A 17,356-nucleotide genomic window follows, 5' to 3' on the forward strand; every position below is an offset into this window, starting at 1 on the left:
CGAACACGCCGATAAAAACGGCCCCCAGCAACTAGCTTCTTAAAGGGCAATGCCCTAAAAGCACCAATTGACGCATCTCCAAAGGCCTAGAACTTTGCCCCTGCATTAATGCCCGGCATTAACAGCATTAAACTTATCTTAGATTATCGGTGAGCAGTTGAAAAAAAATGTTAGGGAGGCCCCCAATCCCCGCACGGCTGGACTGTGCCTTGGAAAGTTGGAGGCTGGAGCTTTCGTGCGGGGGGCTGGTAAACTCTGTGGCGCTAAGCTCTTACTGGTTAGCTGGTTTCCCCACATTATGTCAGGGCTTGGCATCCATTGGAAGAATTCAAATTATCACGTGACCACAGCGGAAGGACATACAGCTCTCCAACTTCGCCGCGACAAAGTCGTCAACAACGTCAACAACCCAACCCGTTCGAACGTCGCATTTCGTGACCGACGCTCCTGAAAAACAGCTCATGGAGCGCGGAGGACATTGGATTTGATACCCATTCTTACCATCTGCGTCCATTCCTCCGAGCTTTTTGTCTCCTCCGCGACTTTTGTGTCGCGGTAGACATTTCGATCTCGGGTTGGTTCTCCAACGACAACCATGGCCCCTCCCACGCTCCAGTACGGCCTCAACCTACCGAACAAGAAACAGGGGCCTCCATCCCTCGGCAAGCTGAACCTCGCCGCAGGTCAGAAACGGAAGAAGACCATCTTCGATTCGGATTCCGAGGATGAGGGGAGCGGGAAACGCGGCGTGGGCGGCAACGAAGTCGAGATCACGGAGATAGGTGGACTTGAGGAGGCACCACCACCACCAGAACCGAAAGCCAGAATCGGGGAACCTAAGAAGACGGAAGAAGAACCACCATCGAAATGTAAACCGCTAGGCGGAAACGGCGGCAAGCCCGCTCCGGGCCTTAGACCGCTTAAGAATTCTATATTCGCCGACGATGATGAAGACGAAAATACCCCTGAGAACCAGGAGGAACAACAGAACCAGGATGCAAAATCCAAATCCAACAAAACCCGCCTAACAGGCACAACCAAAGACTACGCCAATCTCTCCGTCCTGCACAGTAGCACCAAACACGCCAAGGAAGCACAGGACCTCGACCCCTCCATCTACTCCTACGACGCCATCTACGACAGCATCCACTCCAAACCCTCCAAATCCTCCAATGCGTCTTCAGACCCCGCCAACTCCGGACCCCGCTACATGGCCTCCCTCCTCCGCAGCGCGGAGATCCGCAAACGGGACCAGCTCCGCGCGCGTGAGAAGCAGCTCCAGCATGAACGTGAAGCTGAGGGCGACGAGTTCGCCGATAAGGAGAAGTTCGTGACGGCGGCGTACAGGGCGCAGCAGGAGGAGGTGCGACGGCTCGAGGAGGAAGAGGCGGGACGGGAGAAGGAGGAGGAAGAGAGGAGGAAGAGAGATGGCGGTGTGGGCATGGTGGGCTTTTACCGCGATATGCTCGCGAGGGGGGAGGAGAAGCATGGGGAGGCGATGCGCAAGGCGCAGGAGGCGGCGGAGAGGGTTAAGGCCGGTGAAGTTGTCGAAGACACGGCGGAAGCAGAGGCAGAAGAGAAAGAGAAAAGCGAGGCGCAAATCGCAGCCGAACTCAACGCCAAGGGGGCAAACATCGTCCTCAACGACGAAGGTCAAGTCGTCGACAAACGCCAGCTCCTCTCCGCCGGTCTCAACGTCCCAACAAAACCGAAACCAAAACCCTTCGCCCAAACCCCATCCACCACCGCCGCCGGCGCTGCCCGCCCAGGCGCAAGACCCGGCCCCGCTTCCGACGCACACTTCTCCCGCAACGCTCAGCGCGCGCGGCAGACGGAGCTCATCGCGTCGCAGCTCGAGGAGCGGGCCCGGCGCGAGGAAGAGGCCGACGCGGCGCGGCAGCGCGAGATCGCGGAGCGCACGCGCAGCCGGAAGACGGAGAGCGAGGTGTCGAGCGCGCGGGAGCGGTATTTGGCCCGGAAGAGGGAGCGGGAGGAGGCTGCTGCCAAGGGCAAAGGCTAAAACAAATGTATACTTGTATTTGCATAGAGTTTGCCTTTCACTATGTACAGTGCATTTCATGTTTAGTTTTTACTGCATTGCATGGGTGTGGGCGTTTTATATTATATCGGCGTTGGGAAGTTTTCATTGGCATTGTCTGTCTATTGGCTATCCAGGAACCATATATACAGAGAGAGAGAGAGAGAAGAACAAATAAATCAATCGATTAATCTGTCATCTTGACATTCTACACCATACCTCCATCTATAGACCTTTGTATTGTAGTAAAGGAGGTTTTTGGTTATTGGGGCCAATTCGAGTCTTGCCTGGGGGGGGGGGCTGGAAATACTGAACAGCTAATGTGACACTACGGGTTGCCTGTGTAATTACCTAATTAGGAAGGAAAGGTCTTGAAGAAAGGTACAAATAGTACTGTAGGTGACCGTGTCGAATCGACCAACCAATCAGTTGTACCATTTCACTTGTTGAAATGAATAGAATCCCATGCCAATGTGATTGTTCATTCTATTCCATTCCATTCCAATCTTGTAGTTCTGTCTGTTCTATCGAAAACACCCCAAAAATGAACAGAGCGGATAACGCCTGGGAATGTATCCGAATCGACCTCTTGCTGTCCCTGTACCTGTGTATGCATTGATGCCATCCAAAGAACAATCTGACTGGGGCTGGCCTGATGCAACGAGACATATATATGTAAGTCGTGCCAATGCTATTGCTGATGATAATGCCCAACAACGAAACAAAGAGAAAACGCGATAGCCCAAGCGAACTCCGAGTATTCCCTGATCGATATGAAACAATGCAAGGTGAGGGATCCTGATCATTATCGACCTATCCGATGTAAGAATGAGAAAAGAAATGTAACCAATGACTCATCATGCATAACGCCAATCCAGTTGAATCCAACTCAGGTCATATTAGGCTACCCAAGTACTTCTAGGCCGTCAAGGCAAAGCTCAGTCCCAAAATGCCCATGCCCGCTATTGCGGAACCGATACAGAGGTTCCGGTTATGCGTCAGGCCAAGGCCTTCACTGAACAGCTGCAGTGCAACCGATGTCATGACCCCCGCGGTGGCCGCGAACATGCCTCCGTAAATACCCCACGAGGTACCTGACGTTGCATCGCCAGGAGTGCCCGCCTTGTGGGCTGCCCAGATCCAGAGCGCGGCGATACCTGCACCGGCGGGCTGACTGATACCTCCCAGCACGCTGGACCAGAGCATGGCCTTCCAGCGGGAATTGAGGGCCAGATAGAGCGGCAGCGCCATGGCAAAGCCCTCGGTGATGTTGTGGATAAACAATGCCAGGAAAACAGTCAGACCGAGAGTGGGGCTGGCGTGATTGGTCGCGAAGGTAATGAAGCCCTCTGGAAGCTTGTGCAAGGCTATGGCAAGGGAGGTCTGCAGACCGATGGAGAGGAAGGCATTCTGCGGGACATGGTGGTGGTGTTGGCTGGAGGAGAGCGTCTGCTGGAAAGTCTTGAAAGTGGTGGACGACATAGAACCGGTGCTTTTGGGAGGCAGATCACCACCATCCGACTGCGGGTAGAAGTAGTCCGCATCCTGTCCCTCAGAGCGGGCGTGTGGAGGGGCACTGACGCAGCTATCTGAAACGTTACGGACTGTCTGCGGAGTGTCCGGGTTGTAGTCCATAGGCGGCCTCCGCGGGTCCACTGGGACCTGGAGAGTCTGCTGACGGGACATGGAGTGAGTAGAATTGATCGAATTTGCGGACACTTTCCGCGAAAGGGTCTTGGTGCATTCCTGGCCGCAGGTCTCGGAGAATCCATAACATGGACCAGTCTCGTCACATAAGGCTTTGGAGCTGCCAACTAACGCACTGATCTGGCGCTTCCACCGACGTACAGAGTCCTTGGGCGGTTTGCCATGGAGGATCTGATCCTCGGAGGCTCGTTCGATCATGGTAGGGGCGGGCTTGGGCGCTCGGGTAGTAGACTCTCTCTGAAGTAGAGGAGTACGCTCCGTGCTAGGGTTGGCAGCACCTTTTGTGATACGGTCAGGTGGGTGATCTTCTATCTCGCCGACCCCGCTCTCCAGGTCGGAGTCTGGCTCGTGGGTGTGGGCGCAATCGACGACGTGGGATGGGATGTGCTGGTGGATGAAGCCGGACACAATGCGGATGACGATTACTCCTGCCAGAAACAGCCCGATGAGGGTGTACGCAGAGGCCCGGGCGGACAACCCGGCGCGGGTGAGGTATTTCTTCGAGGTGGGCAACATGCTGTAGAGGGACGAAAAAAGCTGGGCGGGGCCATCAGCATCGGGTGAGGTCACTTCAGGGTCCCGGGGTTTCTCACCATGACGCCGGAACTCAGGCTCAGCGATGCAGACAGGAAGGTATTGCTGCTGGTGATCTGGAAGCTCCTGCGGGCGCCCAACTTGCGTAGGACCACATCGACGCAGATGATGGCGGAGCCCAGAACGCAGGCTGCGCAGAGTTAGCGGACGCCCGATGAAGCAGAGGAAGAGAAGCGGACATACCGACGCCTGAGACGCCGCTCATGATCCATCCCCGAGTATCGTTGGCGGAGGCCATGGCGGGCGACGGGCGGGCAGCGGGTGATGTAAGAGGAAGGAAGCGGGAGGAAAAGAAGACGCGAGGAAGAAGAGCAACTCGTTGCACAGACCTCAACACGTAGGGTCCAGCACAGCAGAAACGCAGCGGAGACGCTTCATGGCCAACGGCCTGCGTATATGGCCAGTATAGGGGATGTCTGGCTTGTCGTCGTCCTGTTGCAGACCGACAGATCCACGCCGCCCTAGCTTTCCACCAAGGTCCGCGTGCGGCAGAGGCGCCGCGCAGGGAGAACAGAACACAAAGGGAGCGCCCACGAGTCAGCTAGACACGGTCACACGAGAGACGAGACAACCGGCCGGTGTCTGGAATGTCTGGAACGCATCTTGCTGGCTGTCGTGTCCATATTCTGGAGCTGTTCTGTTGCTATCTCATCTTGCCTCCCCGCCCCCCTCGCTGTGGTTGTGAACGAGCGGCTCCATGACTAAGCGCCAGCAGTCCTGTTTGCCTTGCCCGTGCAAGAGAGAAGCTGAACAGGTCAGGCAACGAGGGCTGTATCGTGAGTTGAATCATTTCAAGGCCTCTGAGCAGCCAGCGGGGGACCATATATCTAGGGCTAGTTTATGGTGTTGTCTCTAAGCGGAGGTCAGAAACTGTCCTGTGCACCATGCATGCACTCCCCTTTAGTAATCAGATCAACACCAAGTTAACTAACTTAACGCCCGACCGTTTTGCAAGCTTACCTCAAGCACTCTTTTGATACTCATATTCTAGCAGTGTAGAGGAGATCTGGGTGGCTAATATTGATGGATTCTACGACACAGATTGGGAGGACAGAACAGGTTGCGTTGAGAAAGGTTCTCCCACCATTACACTACTCCGACTGTGCTCAATATCTCGCAACTTACTGTTTTCTTCTCACAACCCGACCTTAGTAGCGTTTGAACACTCTCTGACGCACTACCTTTCAAAAATTTGCATTATTAAGTCTGTTGATTCGGCATACAACAGTGCCAATGTTGTTCGTGTGCATTCTGATAAACACGATCAAGATTGCAAGCCAATCGATGTTGTGTTTCTAACCGAGCGTCAACATTCGAGAGATACATGCCTTGTACAGTATGCTCATGATGGGGACCTATGCAGATCCATTGGTATAGTGCATAGTTCGGAATAGCATGTGCTGTACGTGTTGACAGCTGTATAAAGTTCTGATTGCAATCAATCTTGGTGTTTCCAGACTTATATATCCCCATGATGAATGAGAGAGCTCACGATTAAGACGACATAGCCTAGCCGGATACTTTCCTGCAGGCATAGACGGAAAGGTATAGTAAGGTTGCTACGTCCGAGCTACCGCTTGAACCTTGATAAGCAATCATTCTAGACCGCGTCCATCATCCCCGGCTTAACTCCGCATATGACGTTCATCCAGCGTCATCCCACTTGTTGAGGACGCGCTCACCTCTCCGGATTTCATGTTCGGCGAGTTCCTCGTTACAAACAAAGCCTGGTCGTTTCATAATAATACACACTTCATAGTACAAATGACGGAGTGAGCGCTATGCCATTCAGTTCCACTCTGGAACCACACGATAGTTAGTTAACTTAGGTATAATTGCTGACTCAACGAAAAGCCTCCGTGCCCTCGCTAGCCGTCTCGTATCCAACGGCCCTCACAGGGTCCTCCCCACGCCGCGTCGGATCCGCATCCGCTTCGGAGACGCCATTATCGTCGACACCACCTCCGCCGTGTACGTGTGGGAGCATGAGTACTACCCGCAGTTCTACGTCCCGTTGAAGGACCTCAAGTCGTGCCAATGGGAGGAAAAGGAGAAACTGGAAGGTGGTGGAGCGGCCATATTGACCGTGAAGGTGGGAGAGAAGGAGACGGATCGGGTCCTCGCCTTTATCGAGGGCAAGGAGGCAGCTGGCCAGTTGGCGGGGCGGGTGAGGGTGGAGTTGAATGCGGTTGGTAAGTTGGATTACATTCCATAATTTCTTCTTTCGCATAAATTGAATTGATATCCTGAGACTGTAACAACAGATCAATACTACGAAGAAGACGACCCCATCTACGTGCATCCCCGCGACCCCTTCAAACGCATCGACATCCTCCACTCCACGCGGCCCGTCAAGGTCTCCCTCGACGGCACCCTCCTCGCCAGCACCGCCGCCTCCTACCACCTCTACGAGACCCTCCTCCCCTGCCGCTACTACCTCCCGCCCACGGCGATCGTGGACTGGTCGCTGCTCAAGCCCTCCAACACCCGCACGCCGTGTCCCTACAAGGGCGAGGCGGAGTACTATGACGTCGTGCTGCCGGGTGGGAAGGTGTATAAGGATATCGTGTGGTACTACCGGACGCCGTTTCGGGAGTGTGCGCCCGTGATGGGGTATCTGTGCTTCTATAATGAGAAGGTGGATATCGAGCTTGATGGGGTGCTGCTCGAGAGGCCGAAGACGAAGTTTGGTTGATTGTGCGTAGGTCCGTTGCTGAAGGGGACAGTTGTCAGTCTGTATGAAATCTACAAGTGCTAGTTGTAGGCGGATTTCGAGCGACAAGTCAGGTTCACTCTCCTGTCAGATCGGAGAATTTCCTTGTACTGCCCTACTCCACCGGACAGGAAAGGGAAATATGGTCAGTGATTGCTGGCAAGGAGAGTGGAAGCAGATGAATTAAGGCCCTCTTCCAGAAAAAAAAATCAGTATTAAAGATCATGCATTGATATCTGATAAAAAGAAGATGAGGAAGCGTAAGGCACTTAAGCATACCGCTGCGGAGCACATCTCCAGCACTCCGCGGCAGCCCAGTATGCGCCCGGTTCGCTGGCAGTCTTGCAGGGTACGACCAGAACTTCGGACTGAGATTGTAGCTATTCCATTTGCTCTATCTTGAGTACCATTTCGTGTTATATTTTACTTTTTGTATTTCCTTTCTTGCTTGTCTCTGCTGTCCATCTGTCCGGCGCCAGGCACAGCCTCCGATTGGCCGAGCTTGTCGCGGCTCGCCGTGTCTACTTTTTTCTCCGCAACACTTCCGCCCGACAGCGACGAAGTGACGAAGAGAAGAGAGACGAGTAAGAGGCGGGACGAGTCAAGAGAACTCAGGCGGAGACTGCTGGGGTTTGTTTCTGCTTTCAGATACCCTTTTGCTTGCTGCCATTCGTTTCTCAATTCTTTGCTAGGGGTGTCTTCGTCTTTCGCTTCCTATCTCCCCGCTTGAGCATCTCCGACATCACATGCAAGAAAAGATGTCCAAAGCCACCTTCGCTATCATCGCCGCTGCCGGTGCTGCTACCGGTGCCGGCGTCACTGCTCTCCTCTATTCCTCCAAGACTCCCCGTCAACAGGCTCCTGTTGCTGCTCCGGCTCAAGCTCCGCCGTCCGCGCCCTCCGGCCTGGCGAAGGCTCCCTCTCCACAACCTCCGACGCCTTCTCTCGCGCCCAAGCGCGCCGACACACCAGTCAATCCTGAGGGGATCTACCAATATGGCTTCCCCGGTCCTATCAACGACCCCCTGCACTCCCTCCCCCTGACGGGTGCCTACGACCGCCGCATGCGCAACCCATCCTGGGTCGCCGAGCACATCACTCCCAATTCCCTCTCCATGAACAACGCCGACCGCAAGAACAGCAACTTCTTCGAAGACAACAACATCCCGCCCCTCTTCCGCGCCAAGCTGGCCGACTACTTCCGCTCCGGCTACGACCGGGGCCACCAGGTGCCCGCTGCGGACGCCAAGTGGTCGCAGGAGGCCATGGACGCGACCTTCGCCCTGACCAACATGTGCCCGCAGGTCGGCGACGGCTTCAACCGCGACTACTGGGCGCACTTCGAGGACTTCTGCCGCAACCTGACCAAGAAGTACCCGTCCGTCCGCATCGTCACGGGGCCCTTGTACCTCCCGCACCGTGACCCGGCCGACGGCAAGTGGCGCGTCAGCTACGAGGTGATCGGCAACCCGCCCAGCGTTGCCGTCCCGACGCACTTCTACAAGGTCATCTACGCTGAGGACGGTTCCGGCCCCAACGGCAAGGTCGCCCTGGGCGCCTTCGTCCTGCCCAACGCGCGCATCCCGAACGACAAGCACCTGTCGGAGTTTGAGGTTCCGCTCGAGGCCGTCGAGCGTGCTAGCGGTCTTGAGTTCGCGTCCAAGCTGGACCCCAGCCGCCGGAAGAGCCTCTGCAAGGAGGTCAAGTGTGAGATTTACGTGCGCGACTTCAAGAACGCCAACAAGTCGCTGCCTGGAAAATAAATCAATCAATTATATCCCCCAAATAAGGAGAGGAGGAAAGAAGATAGAATCAAGGAAGAAGAAATCGTGTGTAATAGAACATAAGCATTGTCCATTCGGGGCCTCTTTATCTACTGGCATATTACGACAGATGGCGGTAGCCAGATATGATTTCGCTTGTATAGCGTGTGTATTATAGACCCCTTCCTCGCATCTGTCCATGTATACATGTACCTAGGCCCACATGTTTTAGAGATATAGCACTAACATGGATAACAAAGCATGGTAGCCTAAAAAGTAGTCTTAACAAGTACCTGCCTTGTCAACGTCCTTTTAGATCATATATATATACATATATATATATTACTTTGTTTCTGGTAGTCCTATAGAAAAAAAAAACAATTAACTATGTGTGATGTACCCATAGACACCTATTATGAATAAAAAAAATTTCCTGTGAGCGATGATAGTAATACGCCGTAGATTTTTATCAAGTGGGGATGAGATCGAAAATCCGGGGTACATAAAAAATAATCTTTAGATCCCGAATTGTGGGGGCGCTAAATCACTAACCTGTCAGAACAACAGCGACAACAACAATCAGGAATCTATTAGAAGGGCTTTTCTTCTAGCGAGAGCCATGGGATTACACACATCATCATTGAGCACTATGAAATATATATACTTAATTGTTCCATACGTATCTACCTCAGCTTTGGTCATTCGAACACAAATCCTCCGTATTCTCTCGTCTTGTCTGTCTTTCCTCCCTCCACCGCATTCCCTTGGACCTCTCGACCAGCAATAACGGTACTGTCGCGAAACAGAGGCCACCGATGATGGTGAAAGTCCATCCGACTCCCATGTGATCGAACATGATCTGGAGGACCGATACCCCTACTGCTGCCACGCTGCAGCGGGTGATGCTGACGGCTGCACTGGCGGTGGCGGAATCTTCGGAATGGAGATCAACCATTAATGTATTTAGGACCTGTGGTTTAGAAAAAAAAGATGTGTTTAATTTCGTGTCATTTGACAGCATGTTTTGCGAAAGTAAACTTACGTTGAAAATACCCGTCACTGTCAAGCCGATAAGCGCTTGGAGAACGAGTGGTACGGCAAGATGCTATGATATGAATCATCGGATTAGCCTTGTCTCTCGAGCCAGTTTTGCTTTGCCTCACAGCTTTCTCTTGCAAAGCCCAGCCATATCCCAATGTCGAAGCGGACGATATGGCAATGTAATACCACACCGTACGTAATCGTGCCTTCTCAAGTGGGAAAGACGAAAGAACTTCGCCATTCGAGCTGCCCGTCGTGAACCCGTAAGACGCTGCTATGATGCGGTAATCTCGATCCGTGATTCTACCTGCGAAGTACCGTCAATGTACTTCCTCAAAGTTGTGAACGGGTTCGTACCGACGCCATACGAAGCAATAGCACAGGCAATGCCGAAGGCCAAGTACGATAGGCCAACCTGGATCTCATTGAGCCCGTATATCCGCGTGAACAGAGTGGATAGTGATGCCTGGACGCAGCTGTACTGCATGTAGAATATGGCGTTTGAGAAGAGCACGAGCGCCTCGCTTCTGTGGAAGATCATCTGGATAGAGCGGAGTGGGTTTACGAGGTTGGATAGAGGCCTTTTTCTTCTTCCTTGAAGCTGATCGGGAGAGCCCCTACTCTTGTTCTTCGTTGATAAAAGGCGTTGCAATATGGACTTGTGGATTCCTCGAGTAGGAATTCTTCCATTTCCGACAATTCGCCTCCCAGTTTCTGGTAGAAAAACGAAGATAACGACCAGCCATACTCCGGAAATGATGCAAAGGAGGCGGAATACCCATCTCCACCCGAGTTTGTCGGACATGATTCCCCCTACAATTGGACCCAGACTTGGTGCCGAATTGAATCTTTGGGCAAAACAGTCAGCATGCATTTATGTTCATCAAGGACAGTTGCACACATTCTCTAAACTTGCAGCAATTGAACTTACATACCCAACATGTGCGATTCCAACATAGCCTCCCCGCTGTTGTGGAGGAGCAATGTCCGCTATCACTCCGTATGCAAGCATGATTGTCCCTGCCTCGTCAGCCAGCATTTCCACCTGTGAACGTGTATGGTATCACATACCAGAACTTCCAGCACTCTGAAGCATCCTCAGCACCAACAAAGCCGCGTACGATTTCTGAAAGGCCAGACCCAGACTCGCACACAAGTAGATCGAAAACGCGATGATATAAATCGGCCGTCGACCGATAACATCTGCAAGATTGCCAAATATAGACGGTATGATCCCCTGAATGACAAGGTACATCGTGATGGTGACATTGATCAGCTGGATAGACACATTGAGATCTACAGCGATGGACTCCAGAGCTGGGAAGTAGATGAAAGCGGTGAATGGGGAGAAGAAGCCCGCAACTGCAATTAGGAAGATTATCCCGCGCTTTTCTGTGGTGCTGAATGCGGTGTAGACGTTGTTATTAGATGGGTCGGTAGGAGGCGGATCAGTGTTGCTTTCCTCAGATTCTAGTTCCGACTTCTTTCTGTCTATGATGATAGACTTTTCAGTAGAGTTCTGTATACTATTTTCATCTTTGATGTTTTCGCCGTTAACTCGTTTCATGGTTTCTAAAGTACAAAGGCCCTAACAATGTTCAATTTGAGCCCAGGATTTTGCCGGACTAGACAAAGAATAGACGGATAGGAGAAGGATTACTCTTTAACACGTAGACCTTCTGTGACTGCAGCAAAGAGCCCGGGGCCAAAGCTTCTATTTTCCGCGAGAGCCGCATGAAGCCTCTATTAGCCTAGGAAGTGGGAAGCATTTCCAGCGGGGTAGCACGGACTTTTGAACTACTGCCATAACTAGCCGGGATCCCCTGTCGCTCACTGGCGGCCGCTTTAAGAGACTAAAACAAATACTATTCCCCAGATCTACTTATTGAGGCTGTGTGCTTTTGGAATGTGGTGTCGGTAAGTTGACCGCCTGGCCTCTGTTTCATAGGAAAGCATTTATCACTGCCTACCGTGTATCAAGTACATCTTTGATATTGGTGGTCCACACATTGCAGGTAAGCAGAGTAAGTGAGGAGACCGCTTCAGAATCAAAGTCACCAAGAAACATATATTATTATTATTATTATTATTATATTCAAGTTTAACGTCCATACCGAGCCTTCTGGCTATGACAGACCCATCTCTTGGGCGAAAGCCCCTATCAGTATCTAAATTCTTCTTTGATCAATCTGTGCCTTTTCCTCGCCCCAGGCCGCCTAAATGTGCAGGGCTTTTGGGCCCTAGAAGCCCTTCTTGGTGTCACTGTCAGTTTGGGTGTCACCTACCTGCTGCAGGCCACCCTCCTCTGCTATCCTGCCCCCTCTCAATCTGCCTCTTCTAGAGCCTGTAGCCCCCATTTATCATCTATTTGTGCTCTGACAATTGCATATGTCTCTTCTCCTGGGGCGCAGCCTACTCTTGTGTCTGCTAGAAACTGCAGAATAGCCTTGGTAGCCCTAGGGTCCCCAAAGAGCCTTCCCTCAGGGTGGCCCTCAGCCATTGTTGGTATGGCAACTCTAGCCCTGGTCAAGTTCTTGTATAGAGCTGTTCACTGCCGTCGCCACTGTCTACACTCAAACAGGAGGTGGTAGACTGACTCCTTGGGTGCCTGGCACCCCTGGCATGCCTCTGATTCTTGTGCCTGGGTCTTTCATAGGTAGGTCCCAATGGCCGCATGGCCTATTTTAAGCTGGTAGTACTGACTGGCTATCTTCTTTAGGGCTGCTGCAGCTACTGGGTCTTGTCTCCAGCCAGGTTGTGCCCTATATACTCTCTGAGCTTCTAGGCTTCTGCAGCCTAGTGCCTTTGTGAACCATTGTTGTCCATGGGCCCAAATTACTTCTGTGCGAGCTCGATTCACATAGGCCAGGGAAAGCTCTCCAGAGCCTCTTTGGGGCGTCTTTTTGGCTGCTTGTTTAGCTGCCTGGTCAGCCTTTTCATTCCCCTTGATGCCATGGTGCCCAGGGACCCATTGGATTGTAACTTGCCTGCCTTGGGCCCCTAGGGTCTGAGCCGCTTGATAAGCTTGGATGGCTAGTCCTTGCCCAGGGCCTGGTTGTCAGTGTTGGAGTCATGCAATGGCTGCCTGGGAATCTAGTAAGATGGTGACTGGTCCCTGGCCACAAAGCCTTAGGGCAAGCTCTAAGGCCCTGCATGCTCCTATAAGCTCTGCATTGAAAACTTTCTTCCCCTTTCCCAAGGGGATCTCCCGTGTCTGCCAGACCCCTTGGGGGTTCTGCCATGCAATGCCTGCGCCTACCTGGCCATTTTCTAGCTGTGAACCATCTGACCAGAGGCTTAGACCTGGGCGAGCCTCCTGGGCGGCCTTGAGGGCTTGGTTGGTTGATAGAGTCTTTATTTGCCCTGGGAAGGATGCTGGGCTTGTCTCAACTGTCTCCTTGAAGCCTCCAGAAGGATCAATAGGGATAGTGCCAGCTAATTGATAGGCTAGCTGTTGTCCTAATGACCATGGACCCTGGTGTCTAGCACTTCTCTCTGCCCATACCATGTCCCCTTCTGGTTGCTCTTCAGGCTGTGCATGCTGGTCTCCATCTCAGAAGGAGACTGGAAGTATCTGTCTAGCTAAGTGATTCCCTGGCAGGCCTAGGAGTCTAACTGCATAACCTAGCTGCCTTGCTGCTAGGAGGGTCTCTGCTGGTGGTATGCCTGCCTCCTGGATCAGAGGGCCTATAGGGGTGGTTTGATACATGCCTGTGATGGCTCAGGCCTGCTGGTTGGTGAGGTGTTGGATGCCTTCTAGCCGATCTTTCTGCCCTTGCCACCATAGCTCAGCTCCATATAGGGCTATGGCCTGGATGGCTGCCACCTGAATTCTTCAGACTAGGCCTGGGGCCAGTCCTTGCTGTCATCATAGGGCTTGCACCTGTGTTTCAGCCTTTCATGCCTTCTGAAGACAGGTTTGATAGTGGGTTTTTAGCGTTAGCCCAGTATCTAGCCATATGCCAAGCCAGCAGGTGGCCTCCTTATTAAAAGCCACTTGGTGATTCCCTATGGAGATCCTTGCCCGACAGACCTGTTCCTTTAGTGCCTTGCCTTGTTTTTGGGTGAACAAGGTCACCTTGGTCTTTTCAGCATCAAATTGTACTGCATTAGCCTGCCCCCAGGCTATGGCAGCCTCCCCTGCCTCCTGCAGCTGCTTGCAGACCTGATCTACTGAGCTGCCATGGGCTATAAGCCCTATATCATCTGCAAAGGATAGGGCCCTAACCCCAGGGACTACCCTCTCTATGGCCTGGAAAACCCCACTCAGGTAAATCACAAAGAGAATTGGCGAGACTGGGGAGCCTTGGGGCACTCCTGAGTTAATAGAGTGCTCTAGTCCCTGATGGCCATTAATTACCAATTGAACCTGCCAGTCTGTTAGGAATGATTGTACCCAGCAGATCAGGTCACCATCAATACCCAGCTCCCCCATTCTTGCAACAAGCCTAGCTGGGTTCACATGGTTGAAGGCTCCTTTAACATCTAGGAATAGAGCTGCTGCCAGCTGCTTCTGTGCCCATCCTAGATGGACCTTATGAATTAGGCAGGCCACAGCATCAACAGCACTTTGGTGTCTCCAGCTCCCCATCTGACCTGGATATAGAGCTCCTGTTGCTTCACAGTGGTCTGCTATGGCATTGGCAGCTATCTTCTCAATAATTTTTCCTAGGCAGTTTAGAAGGCTGATAACCCTATAGGCCTTGACTAGAGTATAGTCAGGTTTATTAGGCTTCTGAAGCAGGATCCCTTTAGCAGTCTTCCACGCCTGGGGGTGGGTTCCTAGTTGAAAGCATTGCCTGGCTATGGCCACAATCTGTGTACTATCCCAATCCCATAAGAGGTGTAGGGCCAGGAAGTTTAGCCTATCAATTCCAGGCGCCTTTCAGGTTGCCTGGTTGAATAGGGCTTTTCAAACTGCCTCCTTGCTGACCTGTCTATGCATAATGCCCTGAGGGAGGTCACCCACTAGATTGCCCTCTGATGCAGGTGGGAATGCCACTTCCAGTATTAGTGCTTCTTTTTTGGCAGTTGTTGTAGCCAACTGGCCTTGAGGTCCTTTCAAGGTAGGGGTTGTAGTTGCACCTAGCATCTTTAGACTAGTATAATGAAGAGCTTGCCAGCATCAGGCAGTATCCTCTGGGGTTAGGGAGTCTTGAAGCTCTGCCGAGCCCCTAAGAAAGGTCTCCCAGCATTCCCACTTTGCCCTCTGGATTATCCAGTAGTAAGAATTTTGGGCCTCACAGTGCTCCCTGTCGCCTAGGTTTCCTTCCTGCCATGCATGCCTTGCCTGGGCATAAGCTTGTCATGCCTGCTTGACTTCTAACCCCCACCATCATTTTGAGTAGGGCAAGATCCTAATTGGTTTGGCATATTCAGTGAGGATGGCTGTAAGTGACTCCTGGATCTATATTGCCTCCCCTGCCACATCTTTTTGGGAACAGTTATCTGGCAGTGGAGGCCTCTTCTCTGCTAGATCCTTCCATGCTTGGGTTGCCTTCTTTAGAGCTTTCTTATCCTCTTGGAGGGCCTGTATCTGCCATCCTGTGATAGTTTTAGAAGGCTCTGCATAGTCAGATTTTAGGGGGTCCCATCCTAGAATAATGGCCTTGTGGTCTGACCCTGTTGGGTGGTCTTGGTCAATAGTCCAGATAGGAAGTGGTCCTAAATCTAGGTTTGTAAGGGTTAGATCAATAATTGAGATTCCTGGAGTAGATTTTGGTTATGTTGATATCCCTGGGTTATTGTTTATATACAGGTTGTACTGTTCAATTAGCATCTCTAGTGGCCCTATATTTGACTGAACCATAATCTGAGGGTTCCATAAGGTGCTGTGTGCATTAAAATTGCCTAATAATAGGCACCTTCCCTCAAGGAGCTGTCTCCAGTTAGCATCCTTGATTGCTCACCAGTGCCTAGGATTCTCCCCCTGCCAGTGATATTCAGCTCCAAGCCAGTTGTTATAGCAATTCACAACCTGGGTTCTTTGAGCTCTTTCCCAGGCTCTGCCTAGTTCCCATATGTCAATTGCCATAAGGTATGGGTGGCTAATAAGGTCTGTGCGAGCTTCAATAACTAGCTGGTTGACAAGATCTCTTTGAACTGCAATAGCCACCCGGCAATCTTTGCGCTCCCCCTTTTCAGGCCAGTAGAATAAGAAGCCTCCATGTCAGAAATCCCTATCAATATAGGGTTCTTGTAGGCAAGCTAGGCCCACCCCTAGCTGAAGCCCAAGCTCTAGGGCTGCAATAGTTGTTGCATAAGCTCTATGGCAGTTATGTTGTAGTACTAACATACTGCAATGGATGTAGGTACCATACTTAGTGGGGGGGTCTGCATGTTTTCCATGTCCATATCACCTTGGATGTTAGTAGGCATTTCTGGTGCCTGTGTGAGGGCTGCCTGTATAGCCTGCATAGAACTGTCTTCTAAGGCTTGTGTAGAGGCTTCTAATGTGGCCTGAAGTTGGTTCTGGGCTAAGCTGTTGCCTATTAGAGCTCCATGGGACTGTATATGGGAACCCCTTTGTCTGCTTAGGTGCCTTCATGCTTCCTGGATCTTAGGGCATTTGCTAGCAGTAGCTATGTGTGGACCACTGCAGTTACCATATTTGGCAGGTAGATGTTGGCATGCTGTCCCTGGCTTTGCCAGGCAGTTGACAACCTTACAGGTATGCTCCACTCCTTTATGGGCCTCTGTGCATATAAAGCAGCATAAAGGTCAGTCCCTATAGGCTTTAAAGTTATTATACCCAATTCCACAACATAGCAGGCATATGGTGTCTGGTCTAAGCTTCTAATACTGCTCTGTACAGTATCTAGAGCCTCCAAAGTGAATCCCATTAATAAGAAGCTTCTGGGATTCCTCCAGGGAGCCCACTGTGATCACAATGGTAGAGCCTTTCTTCTGGCTGCCTTGGAGCTTCTGAGGGTTGTGAAGCCAGGTAGGGTCCCTCTTGAGCTGATACTCAGTGCCTAGTTCAATCTCTTCACAGGCAAGGCCTAGGCCTAGTGTTAGGTATCTCCATGTTGGCACACCATGCACCTTGACTCAATACCATTGCTCTGGAAGCTCCACTGAAATCACTGATGGGTCAGCTTTGCATGCTGCTGCCACTAGAAGGTCTGTATAGTAGGGGACTAGCATAGAACCTAGAGAGCCTTTCTCTAGAAGAACTGTTATAGCTTCTGACTCAGTATAACCAGTGTCAACTGCACAAAGAAAGCCTGGGAAGCCTTCCTTTGCCAGGGCCCTATTTAGGGCAAGGAGGACTTCCTCCTGTTCAGCTCTAGGGGTCTTAATTCCCTGATCTTATTAAAAGATAAGCCTGCATGCTTCTTTGTTCTTTTCCTTGACTGGCTTTAGGTTGCCTGGCTTCTGGCTTGTGTGCCTTATAGTGGTAGGCTTCAGGACCTGAGTCTTCTTTTTAGGGGCCCTGAGCCCTCTTTGAGTCGAATGACGCGTTAAAAAGACGTGTTTCTTATAAGGACTAGTTAATCA

At 51.7% G+C, this 17,356-nt stretch overlaps 5 protein-coding genes across 5 annotated transcripts; 3 read left to right on the forward strand and 2 right to left on the reverse strand.

Annotated features, from left to right (window-relative positions):
• Positions 1-595: 595 nt before the first annotated feature.
• Positions 596-2,020, forward strand: VTN00DRAFT_2628 (uncharacterized protein; the record flags this gene model as incomplete). Its single annotated transcript, XM_069428861.1, has 1 exon — positions 596-2,020. One exon carries the CDS (start codon positions 596-598, stop codon positions 2,018-2,020), a length of 1,425 nt encoding a protein of 474 aa, XP_069283674.1.
• Positions 2,021-2,956: 936 nt separating this feature from the next.
• VTN00DRAFT_2629 (uncharacterized protein) lies at positions 2,957-4,577 on the reverse strand (the record flags this gene model as incomplete). The annotated part of the gene is made up of 3 exons (XM_069428862.1): positions 2,957-4,282; positions 4,339-4,469; positions 4,523-4,577. 3 exons carry the CDS (start codon positions 4,575-4,577, stop codon positions 2,957-2,959), a joined length of 1,512 nt encoding a protein of 503 aa, XP_069283675.1.
• Positions 4,578-6,103: 1,526 nt separating this feature from the next.
• On the forward strand, positions 6,104-7,034 carry VTN00DRAFT_2630 (uncharacterized protein; the record flags this gene model as incomplete). Its single annotated transcript, XM_069428864.1, has 3 exons — positions 6,104-6,111; positions 6,194-6,531; positions 6,604-7,034. The coding sequence occupies 3 exons, from the start codon at positions 6,104-6,106 to the stop codon at positions 7,032-7,034; spliced, it is 777 nt and encodes a 258-aa protein (XP_069283676.1).
• A 776-nt stretch (positions 7,035-7,810) lies between these two features.
• On the forward strand, positions 7,811-8,815 carry VTN00DRAFT_2631 (uncharacterized protein; the record flags this gene model as incomplete). The annotated part of the gene is made up of 1 exon (XM_069428865.1): positions 7,811-8,815. The coding sequence occupies one exon, from the start codon at positions 7,811-7,813 to the stop codon at positions 8,813-8,815; it is 1,005 nt and encodes a 334-aa protein (XP_069283677.1).
• Positions 8,816-9,503: 688 nt separating this feature from the next.
• On the reverse strand, positions 9,504-11,423 carry VTN00DRAFT_2632 (uncharacterized protein; the record flags this gene model as incomplete). The annotated part of the gene is made up of 6 exons (XM_069428866.1): positions 9,504-9,785; positions 9,858-9,920; positions 9,979-10,163; positions 10,214-10,704; positions 10,792-10,876; positions 10,928-11,423. The coding sequence occupies 6 exons, from the start codon at positions 11,421-11,423 to the stop codon at positions 9,504-9,506; spliced, it is 1,602 nt and encodes a 533-aa protein (XP_069283678.1).
• Between the last annotated feature and the right edge of the window lie 5,933 nt (positions 11,424-17,356).

Source organism: Thermoascus crustaceus (assembly GCF_041956765.1).
Source record: "Thermoascus crustaceus strain CBS 181.67 unplaced genomic scaffold VTN00scaffold_10, whole genome shotgun sequence".
NCBI classification, from domain to species: domain Eukaryota; kingdom Fungi; phylum Ascomycota; class Eurotiomycetes; order Eurotiales; family Thermoascaceae; genus Thermoascus; species Thermoascus crustaceus.